Genomic DNA, 12,545 nt, shown 5'->3' on the forward strand with positions numbered 1-12,545 from the left:
GATGTCAATTACCTATAATATCATAGCTAACGGGTCATGAAAAAAATTCGATACATCGAAACCTTCGATTTATAAAAATTTGAATCATACATAGTTTCGTTAGTAGTGTTATATAGTGAGAAAATTCGGGACCAAGCTAAAAGTTTGATACAGCGAGAAATTCGAATCAACGAAGTTCGAATCATCGAGGTTTGACTGTATCTAGTTTAGACATCGACGCCAGTACATCAGTCACGGATCATAATCATTAGATTCTAGATTCTTTTCAAATAAACAAATAATAATCTTATTTAATAAAATCCTCACGAAAAACGGCAATGAAGTTTGTTACAACTTGCCTTCAATTCCTGGTGATATTTCTTGCGTATTCTAGCGACATACAAATGAATATGAAACTGCGAACGGTCGTTGGTTTAGTTGCATTAGATATAACTGCCATTTTGGCTGACTAGTGATGAGTCACGTGACAGCTGAAGTTATCTCATGGAATGCTCAGGTGCATTTCACTACGTAAATAAACCCTATTTTTAGGCTTGTATGAAATGTTCCTGCATATGTACTCAGGATGAACATATGAGTCTTAGACATGTGGATAGTTTCTCTGTAAATGCATGTAAATTTCCACGACGATCAAACTGATTTTTTTTACTTTCGTTTTCAAGGCAGTATCGAGACAGAACTACGTAATCCTACGCCAACAAAATTGAATATACTGATGAGGAAAATGTTTATACATGTATTTATACTCTAAATAATCTAGAACACCAAACATTCATATTTCATTTTAAATAATTGCAGTAAACACGGTTTACATCAGTTAAATCGTGTCAATAATTGCCAACAAAATAGGAACTATATTAGGCTGCGGATGTATATCATTTGTATGACAGAAAAGAGGAATTGTTAGCGGAAACAAAAGTGTCACTATAACAACATTTTCCAACCACAACTATAACGGCAGGTGCCAAAGGCATCCTGACGTTAAAAATATCTTCAAAGAACTTTCAAGTGAGAAATAGTGATAACATTAACTACAACAGTACTGTAAAAATTCATGACCATGGCTTGTCTGCCATTTTGTTTCCTGATCAAACTCAAGATTTAAAGCATGCAACTCCTGACCAAGGGGAACCTACATATTAAGTTTACAGAAGTTTTCCAGTGATTTTCAAGAAATTGTAACACAAATCTTCCATTGTCAAAATTCTAGATGGCTCCTGTGTACCACTTTGATTCCCAATCAGACCTAAGGTTAAATGAGCACAACTATGGACCAAGGAGAATCTACAAATGAAGTTTAAGAAATGATTCCTTCAAGTGCTTCTCAAGAAATTACGATAACAAACTTCAAATGTCAAGATCCAAGATGACCACCTGTCAGCCATTTTGTTTCCTGGTGAGACTCAAAAACTGAATGGTTACAATTAGGGTCAAGGGGAACCTAAATATGAAGTTTTGTATACATCCTTCCACTTCTTCTCAATTAAGTTGCAGGAGTAGAGATAACGGCATTTTCCTTGGGTGGATCTAATGGTCCTTTACTCCTCAGAGTGATAACAGGGATTCTTTATCAACAAGGGACCGCGGTGGTCGAGTGGTTAAGGTGTCCCGACACTTTAACACTAGCCCTCCACCTCTGGGTTGCGAGTTCGAAACCTACGTGGGGCAGTTGCCAGGTACTGACCGTAGGCCGGTGGTTTTTCTCCAGGTACTCCAGCTTTCCTCCACCTCCAAAACCTGGCACGTCCTTAAATGACCCTAGCTGTTAATAGGACGTTAAACAAAAACAAACAATCTTTATGAACAAACCGACGACCAATGGACGACAGACCATGACCGAAGAGCAATTTATATAGTCCACAATCAGATGAGGATTGAGTAAAGATTAAAACCTGTGAAAATATCATAGCGAACCTTTAATATGTTTCTTGTAGAACTGCGATCATCCTCTCCAACCCACAGAGCAAACAACGTGGACACACCATACTTCTTACACTTCTCCAGTAGGTCCTGTAGGTCAAAGGTTGAATCTATTACAGATATAGACCAACCTGGAACTTCCTTCTGCAACAGAAAACACAAAATAAAACACAGATAGAGCCAAGTATTACTGATAATCAGTTATATTAATAGTAGGATGTGACCCAACAAAATGTACTGCAACATGGATATTAATCCTAAACGTTTAAGAGGTCTCAATTCAATAGCAATCAGCAATACACAAACCAATGCATAATACACAGGTCTGGCCCTATCCAATGATTTCTTTTTTCATTTCTTTAAAGTAGCTGCATGGTAGCCACTATCATGTGACATGACTATAATATGTTATAACAAGAGGCCCAAAGGGACTGTATCACTCACCTGCTTATATAGCAAATGCAATTTTAAAGTTTATCAAGGTCATTTATGCAGATGCTAAGCTAATTGCCACTTTATTCAAATACATGTTTCAGAATAGGTTCAAGGTTTATCCATTTAAATAAATTTTGTAACCCTTAATTACTAGGTACATATGTAGCTTTCATACAATCATGTTACTTAGGCCAATATTAGGTTTCTGGGCCTCTTGGTTATCAAAAAAAAAAAAGTATTTAAAGATTTCAGCATATATATTTGGCCCCTAGTGATATTGAAAGTCAAAATCATTCATTTGAACAAACTTAGCAGCCCTTCACCTCGGCATGCTAAAGACCCAATAAGAGGACTCAGGGCTATGATCCTGGACAGTATAATGCTGCACCACCATTATATTTTATAAGCTAAAAATGCTTGCAATGATTCCATGCAAGTAACACTTTTTTCAATGACCAAATACTCCTTTCAAGTGTTATCAATTTCTGAGCATAAGATTTTTTTTTTTCTCATTTCAAAATATTATTCAACAAGAGGTTCAATTTTAAACAGCAGCTGGCCTGTGACCTTGAAAGTAGATTGAGGTTTGTTCATTTGAACAACCTTGGTAGCCGGTTTTATCACATATAATTCTAATATTCTAAGAAATGACATTGAAATGGAAATATTTGAATACATGGTAGCCATAGTGATATTATGTGTCAGAATTACTTTGAGTATGTCCAGTAATGGTTTGGCACCAAGTTCCTCAATTGTCTTGTTCTCGTCCATACAGGACTGATAATAGGTTTTGGCCTTCCACTCAGACAGATTCACGGATGCATTCACTGGTTGTTCTGAAATAAAGATGTTTTAATTATTATACTGGTTACAAGTCAGCAAAGTCACAGGTTGTTATGCAATACTATCAACTACTAACATTTGTATAACAACCATATATTACAAATACATAGTGATTACATGTTGTCAGAATATGAAGGGATATGCTTAATTCATGATTACATGTACCTAGAACCTGTACGTAGATCTATATGTAGATTGATCTAGTTAATCATTTGAACTCAAATGATAGCCACTTCAAAGATCGAGACTTACCATCCAACAATGTTGACTTAAACAAAAATATTATCATCATTAGGTTAAGTATTTTGAAATCTAACTTGAGACTTCTAGAAGACTAATCTACAGGCTGCAAGCAAACCTTGTTATATTTCAAACATCCCCAGATTGATTCAGGCATACCCATGTATAACCATGAGACCTGGTATGCCTGTATCGCTCACCTGTTTCTAGTCATTCATGTCCTATAAGATAATTATGTTAAATTCTCGATACTGAGAAGTTGTTTAAAGATTTTAGCATACCCCATGACCTGAAATGTAGGTCAATATCATTCATTTGTACAAACATGATAGCCCTTCAACCCCGCATGATACAGATTCAATATGAGGTTTCTGGGCATCTTGGTTATTATAAGTTGTTTAAGATTTTAGTCTTTTTTTATATATATTTATTTATTTATTTATTTTTAAATATTTTACACAAGACACAAAGGTAATTTATAAATTAATCAAGGCCTCTGGTTCAACTACACAAGAAAAACGAAAAAACAAAAAAAAACAAAAAAAACAATCAAAACACAAAAAAAAACACACGCAACAGAAAAACAAAACAAATATACAGTAAGACAAAAACAAATACAAAGTTCAACATTAATGAACAGAAACAAAAACATAAAACAAGAGGCCCAAGGGCCTTAACGGTCATCTGACTCTAAATTAAAGACACTTATACTATTGTTACAGTATTTGAGAAGAAGTTTGAAATATTTGTTGCTCAGGAAAACCATGATTACAAAATGGCCGTCGTGGCTGTCATGTCAAAGTTTTAAAGTTTTTAACAACACTTTGTTGGCTCTCCTTCCTTAACATCCTCACCAATTTCCAGCTCAATGGCACCAGTGGAACTGAAGAAGAAGTTTAAAATGTGTTTTTCAAGATGGCGGCCATCTTGGATTTCAGACTGACCCGAAAAATAACAACACTTGGTCAGGACCATCCCAGCATCATTTCAGGCAAGTTTCAGCTCAATCCCACTAGTGGAACTTGAGAAGAAGTTTGAAATGTGAAAAGTTTATGCACGGCGCACAACGACGGACGAAACATGATGACTATAGGACAGATGGACAGACAACAGATGGACAGACAACAGATGGACAGACAACAGATGGATAGACAACAGATGGACAGACAACAGATGAACTACCGGATGAATTGATGATAGTCGTCACAACAACATAAGGTCACTTGTACTTCAGCCAGGTGAGCTAAACAAGTGCAGTCAATGATTGTGAAAGCTCACCTGCGGCAGCAATCACACTATGCATTCATTTTTTATGTATGTATAAGCATGTCATTTTGAAATTGTATGTCACATAATATTGCTCCTAGACCTCTAATGGATGTATAAACCAAATAAGAAGGTGTGGACTTACAACTTCAAGCTTTCCAAAACTAACCCCCAAAATCTTTAAAGTGGGTTTTTGTGTCAAAACAAGAGGCCCAATGGGCCTGTATCGCTCACCTGGCTCTAAACCAACTTTGAAGTTGATTGAGGTCATTTCTACACATACTTTGCTGATTACCTCTTTATTCAAATATTAGTGTATGCTTTGTTTTTCATATCAATAAATTTTCTAGTCCTTAATTCCAGCATAATATTTGCCTAATATCAGGTTTCAGAGACTCTTGGCTATTGTAAAATTATTGTTTACAGATTTAAGCCGAGTTCACCCCTGTGACCATGAATGTACGTCAAGGTCATTTATTTGAACAAACTTCATAGCCCTTCACCAATGCATGCTACAGGCTCAATATCAAGTCCCTGGGCCTCTTGGTTATTGAGAAGAAGTCGTTCTAAGATTATAGCCTATTTCACCCATGTGACCTTGAATGAAGATCAAGGTCATTCATTTGAACAAACTTGGTAGCCCTTCATCCCAGCATGCTACAGGCCCAATATCAAGTCCCTGGGCCTCTTGGTTATTGAGAAGAAGTTGTTTGAAGATTATAGCCTATTTGACCCATGTGACCTTGAATGGAGGTCAAAGTCATCTATTTGAACAAACTTGGTAGCTAGCCCTTCACCCCAGCATGCTAAAGGCCAAATATCAAGTCCCTGGGCCTCTTGGTTATTGAGAAGAAGTCATTTGAACATTATAGCCTATTTGACCCATGTGACCTTGAATGAAGGTCAATGTCATTTATTTGAACAAACTTGGTAGCCCTTTATCCCAGCATGCTACAGGCCCAATATCAAGTCCCTGGGCCTCTTGGTTATTGAGAAGAAGTCGTTTGAAGATTATAGCCTATTTCACCTCTGTGACCTTGAATGAAGGTCAAGGTCATTTCTTTGAACAAACTTGGTATCCCTTGGTAGCATGCTACAGGTCCAATATCATGTCCCTGGGCCTCTTGGTTATTTAGAAGAAGTTGTTTAAATGAAAAGTTGACGCCAGACGGACGGACGGACGACGGATGCCACACCACGGCATAAGCTCACTTGCCCTTCGGGCAGGTGAGCTAAAAAAGTAAGTCCACTAAATGGCTAAATACCAAAAAAAAATCACAAATTTTTTCAGCATGATTTTGCCACAGCATCACTCCTGGATCTCTAATGAATGTATAAACCAAATTAGAAGGGTGATAGGTGTATACTTTTGGACTTACCCCCAAAAGTTAAAGTGAGTTTTGGTGCCAAAAAAGTCCACAAAATGGTAAAATGCGGAAAAATCACAATTTGTTTCTACATGAATTTTCCACAACATCACTCCTAGACCTCTAATGAATGTATAAACCAATTTAGAAGGGCATGAGGTGTATACTTTTGGACTTACAAGCTTTCCAAAAACTTACCCCAAAAACTTAAAAGTTTTGGGGTGGGACGCAGACGCAGACGCCGGGGTGACAGCATTAGCTCTTGGTTACTCGTAACCGGTGAGCTAAAAACTAACCATGTCACAATAGAATGGTAGAGTGAGGGTACCTGATTTCGTACACTTTTCACACATATTTGCATTTTTTTTCTTAAATGCAGCTAGAAGACGTTTTTATCTACATCGACCTAAAAGATGTACACAATCTGCGATATTTTTGGTAATGTGACGTCATATGCGCAGAAATGCACTGCGCAGGGGATCTTTCCTTTACCATTCTTTACTTCCGTGTTTAGCGGCAGTTGGGAACGTGATTTCGTACACCCTTCCAATGTGTGATTCTTAGTAAATATGGCAAATATAAGTATATGCAGATTTAATTCAGCATATTTTAATCAGGTCTGCCGATTTTCAAACGACAGAAATGTTTTTTGAAAGAAATATTAACTTTTTAAAAAATGTGTCACTTTTTTGCATGCCATCGACCCATTCGTAGGGAATATAGCACTTACCTACTATATATATTTTTTATAAGGATGATCTGGCTGGAATTGTAATAAACAATTTTAAAGCTCCATACAGTTTTAAGACCAAAAAACAATCAATCATGTCAACCATTTTCAGAATAATGAAGGCTCCCTACGATTTCTGCCCTGTCGATGATTGGGCTTGTTACATAGAGAATACATGGTCAGTGTCTTAAAATATAAGCTGTATTTTGGCGAGGGTAAAGAAAGACAAAAGTGGCGAGCCTTGGCGAGCCACTTTTGTCTTTCTGTCCCGAGCCAAAAATACAGCTTATATTTTAAGACACTGACCATGTATTCTATTTATCCTGCAACAGTCATAAAAATAATCATCAAAAATAATCATTTTGAAGTGAAACGGTGTCAAAAATGACAGAAATATGTTCGCCTTTTAAACGTAGTTTCACTTTGAAGTAGGTCAGTCGAACTGACGCACGTGCTAAGATTCCAAAATACAGCTGTTTTCCGTCACTGCCGTATACAGCAAAAATATATACGGTGGGTGTATTCCGACAATGCGTCGACAGTTGCAGGATAAATCAATATACGGTGTTATCAAATTATTGGAGCTTCATATTAAAACAATTTTGATGAAAATGGTCAAGTATGATCTTATTTCAATTATCTCAAAATTATCATAGGTCAGCTGGCTAGATTATATTTCAAATTATGTTTTTAAGCTACCCTGGTCCCATTCTGCAGACGACAAAATGCAAATTCTAGTTTCGTTTTGAAAACGAGGTTATTCTGAAATTCTATATTTAGCATCACTGAAGAGAGATTATGGCGGTGGTTTGCCGTCGAAATGATTTTAAGCCTCCATCGCAGGCGATCGATTGAAACATTGGAAAAAGCAATTTATTGTACGAAATCATGTCCTGTACGAAATCACGTACCCTTACTCTACTGACACAGACCTGCCACAAGTCTTATAATCATTCAGAATTAAACAAGATCTCTCAAACATTCCTAGTGATCATAGATGAACTCCATATACCGTATTTGACCTAATAAGGGCGCCCCTACCTTTTTTCAAGGAAATAAATCTTTGACTGAGTGTCAAAATGGTGTTCAAAAGTAATAATTCATGTGAAAAGTTTTGCTACGTTATTAGTTCAATTTTCTTCAGCAAATTAAGTAACTGGAACACAAATTTTCGCCACATTTTGTCTATTCCTACAGATGACATGTCAGTGCAAAGAGCACCCGAAACTAAACACACATACAAATAATAACTTACCATCTTTATTTGAAGATAAAGTAAAAGACTTCATTCTTGTTGATAAATAACTTTTGTTCAGAACAGAAAGCTAGTAAAAGACATTGTAAATCAATTATTAGGTCAAAGAAAACGATGTCTGATATGATCTGGGAAATCACTTGTGTCAGACTATAAATAGAACACAAAAGAGTTCCATTTGAACATAAATGGTGGAACACATGTTCTCTGGTCTAAATATCAGCTGGCATGGTTTACAAGTTTACAGGAATATTCAAGTGATGTTTAAGCTTAATATAAGATAATGAATAGATATCTTCATCTGGAATATTTTTATGACTGAATATTTAACCATTTCCACAGCCTTGGGTATTCCTCTATAAGGTATATACTGTTTCATAAAACTTTAGAATAACCAATCTTAATAAGGGCGCCCCCACTGTCAATTACCCGCGCCTTGCGCCCTTATTAGGCCAAATACGGTATGCATATTCCAATCTGGAAAAAAACTATCTCCATGTACCAACCTATAGCATGCTTCATGTACCAACCTATAGCATGCTTCATGATCACTTGATTGGCCTGCCACAGGACACTGAACATGTTGAAGCGTGAGTGACCAGAGGGGATCGGGTGGGATTTGATCCAGCCCCCACATGCATACTGGTAGAAGTCCTCGCATGGGTCCACTGATCTGTCCATAGCAGTTATCAGGGAACTGGACACCTGGACACAGGTCGGCTCTAAACACACTGCTGCTCACAAAGCAATGGAGAGTTAGTTACTATATATACAGGTCAGCTTTAATCACACAAAGTAATGCAGAGTTAATTACTATATATAGGTCAGTTTTAATCATACTGCCACTCACACAGTAATGGAGAGTTAATTACTATATACAGGTCAGTTTTAATCACACAAAGTAATGCAGAGTTAATTACTATATATACAGGTCAGCTTTAATCATACTGCCACTCACAAAGTAATGGAGAGTTAATTACTATATACAGGTCAGTTTTAATCATACTGCCACTCACAACGTAATAGAGAGTTAATTACTATATACAGGTCAGCTTTAATCATACTGCCACTCACAAAGTAATGGAGAGTTAATTACTATATACAGGTCAGTTTTAATCATACTGCCTCTCACAACGTAATAGAGAGTTAATTACTATATACAGGTCAGTTTTAATCATACTGCCACTCACAACGTAATAGAGAGTTAATTACTATATACAGGTCAGTTTTAATCATACTGCCACTCACACAGTAATAGAGAGTTAATTACTATATACAGGTCAGTTTTAATCATACTGCCACTCACAACGTAATAGAGAGTTAATTACTATATACAGGTCAGTTTTAATCATACTGCCACTCACAACGTAATAGAGAGTTAATTACTATATACAGGTCAGTTTTAATCATACTGCCACTCACAACGTAATAGAGAGTTAATTACTATATATACAGGTCAGCTTTAATCATACTGCCTCTCACAACGTAATAGAGAGTTAATTACTATATATACAGGTCAGCTTTAATCATACTGCCACTCACACAGTAATGGAGAGTTAATTACTATATATACAGGTCAGCTTTAATCATACTGCCACTCACACAGTAATGGAGAGTTAATTACTATATACATGTACAGGTCAGCTTTAATAATACTGCCACTCACAACGTAATAGAGAGTTAATTACTATATACAGGTCAGTTTTAATCATACTGCCACTCACAACGTAATAGAGAGTTAATTACTATATACAGGTCAGCTTTAATAATACTGCCACTCACAACGTAATAGAGAGTTAATTACTATATACAGGTCAGTTTTAATCATACTGCCACTCACAACGTAATAGAGAGTTAATTACTATATACAGGTCAGCTTTAATCATACTGCCACTCACAAAGTAATGGAGAGTTAATTACTATATACAGGTCAGCTTTAATCATACTGCCACTCACACAGTAATGGAGAGTTAATTACTATATACAGGTCAGCTTTAATAATACTGCCACTCACAAAGTAATGGAGAGTTAATTACTATATATACAGGTCAGCTTTAATAATACTGCCACTCACAAAGTAATGGAGAGTTAATTACTATATACAGGTCAGCTTTAATAATACTGCCACTCACAACGTAATAGAGAGTTAATTACTATATACAGGTCAGCTTTAATCATACTGCCACTCACACAGTAATGGAGAGTTAGTTACTATATATACAGGTCAGCTTTAATCACACAAAGTAATGGAGAGTTAATTACTATATACAGGTCAGCTTTAATCATACTGCCACTCACAAAGTAACGGAGAGTTAATTACTATATACAGGTCAGCTTTAATCATACTGCCACTCACAAAGTAATGGAGAGTTAATTACTATATACAGGTCAGCTTTAATCATACTGCCACTCACACAGTAATGGAGAGTTAATTACTATATACAGGTCAGCTTTAATAATACTGCCACTCACAACGTAATGGAGAGTTAATTACTATATATAGGTCAGCTTTAATAATACTGCCACTCACAACGTAATGGAGAGTTAATTACTATATATAGGTCAGCTTTAATCATACTGCCACTCACAAAGTAATGGAGAGTTAATTACTATATACAGGGCGGCTTTAATCATACTGCCACTCACACAGTAATGGAGAGTTAATTACTATATATAGGTCAGCTTTAATCATACTGCCACTCACAAAGTAATGGAGAGTTAATTACTATATACAGGTCAGCTTTAATCATACTGCCACTCACAAAGTAATGCAGAGTTAATTACTATATACAGGTCAGCTTTAATCATACTGCCACTCACACAGTAATGGAGAGTTAATTACTATATATACAGGTCAGCTTTAATCATACTGCCTCTCACAACGTAATAGAGAGTTAATTACTATATACAGGTCAGCTTTAATCATACTGCCACTCACAAAGTAATGGAGAGTTAATTACTATATACAGGTCAGCTTTAATCACACAAAGTAATGGAGAGTTAATTACTATATACAGGTCAGCTTTAATCATACTGCCACTCACAAAGTAATGGAGAGTTAATTACTATATATACAGGTCAGCTTTAATCATACTGCCACTCACACAGTAATGGAGAGTTAATTACTATATATATAGGTCAGCTTTAATCATACTGCCACTCACAAAGTAATGGAGAGTTAATTACTATATACAGGTCAGCTTTAATCATACTGCCACTCACAAAGTAATGCAGAGTTAATTACTATATACAGGTCAGCTTTAATCATACTGCCACTCACACAGTAATGGAGAGTTAATTACTATATATAGGTCAGCTTTAATCATACTGCCACTCACACAGTAATGGAGAGTAATTAATTAATATATATATAGGTCAGCTTTAATCATACTGCCACTCACAAAGTAATGGAGAGTTAATTACTATATACAGGGCGGCTTTAATCATACTGCCACTCACAAAGTAATGGAGAGTTAATTACTATATACAGGGCGGCTTTAATCATACTGCCACTCACAAAGTAATAGAGAGTTAATTAATATATATATAGGTCAGCTTTAATCATACTGCCACTCACAAAGTAATGGAGAGTTAATTACTATATATAGGTCAGCTTTAATCATACTGCCACTCACAAAGTAATGGAGAGTAATTAATTAATATATATGTAGGTCAGCTTTAATCATACTGCCACTCACAAAGTAATGGAGAGTTAATTACTATATATACAGGTCAGCTTTAATCATACTGCCACTCACAACGTAATAGAGAGTTAATTACTATATACAGGTCAGCTTTAATCATACTGCCACTCACACAGTAATGGAGAGTTAATTACTATATACAGGTCAGCTTTAATCATACTGCCACTCACAAAGTAATGGAGAGTTAATTACTATATACACAAAGTAATGGAGAGTATATTGAATAGATTAACTATATAATAAATATACATCTAATAATGATTACACCAGTGACAGGAATAAGAATTACATGTATGACCTGTTGAAGACAATGAGAAAACTTCCACTTGATAGTATGAGAACACCCAGTATATAATATGTGCAAATATTGATTCACCTGAATGTGTCATTTTACCCCCAAAACCACTCTTTCTGAAAAATAAGAAGAAAATACACCTAATATATAGTAGAACCCACTCATGTTTGGCTATTAACTAATTTCTATTTTAATCAGAGAAACATTGAAGATTTTACAGTCAATTTCTCAAAATTTAAGAATTTTAAACCTAAAAAGGTAGGTGATGTGTTCAGATACTCACCTGAGTTCTGTAGGAAGATGATGTGTCTGTTAGTCTGAAATACTCACCTGAATTCTGTAGGAAGGTGATTTGTTCGTTTGGTCTGAAATACTCACCTGAATTCTGTAGGTAGGTGATGTGTTGGTTAAGTCTGAAATACTCACCTGAATTCTGTAGGAAGGTGATTTGTTCGTTTGGTCTGAAATACTCACCTGAATTCTGTAGCCA

At 35.9% G+C, this 12,545-nt stretch overlaps 1 protein-coding gene across 1 annotated transcript in view; it reads right to left on the reverse strand.

The window, feature by feature from the left end:
- The window catches only part of LOC117345121 (endothelin-converting enzyme homolog), a 143,531-nt gene that overhangs the window by 72,177 nt on the left and 58,809 nt on the right, over positions 1 to 12,545 (reverse strand). The window contains exons 3-5 of the mRNA XM_033908080.1: positions 8,587 to 8,790; positions 3,067 to 3,191; positions 1,915 to 2,064 (exon numbers count right to left, since the gene is read on the reverse strand). Coding sequence (XP_033763971.1) covers positions 1,915 to 2,064; positions 3,067 to 3,191; positions 8,587 to 8,790 — 479 coding nt within the window. The remainder of the gene's footprint in view (positions 1 to 1,914; positions 2,065 to 3,066; positions 3,192 to 8,586; positions 8,791 to 12,545) is intronic.

The sequence above is a fragment of the Pecten maximus genome, chromosome 16, assembly GCF_902652985.1.
Source record: "Pecten maximus chromosome 16, xPecMax1.1, whole genome shotgun sequence".
NCBI classification, from domain to species: Eukaryota; Metazoa; Mollusca; class Bivalvia; order Pectinida; family Pectinidae; genus Pecten; species Pecten maximus.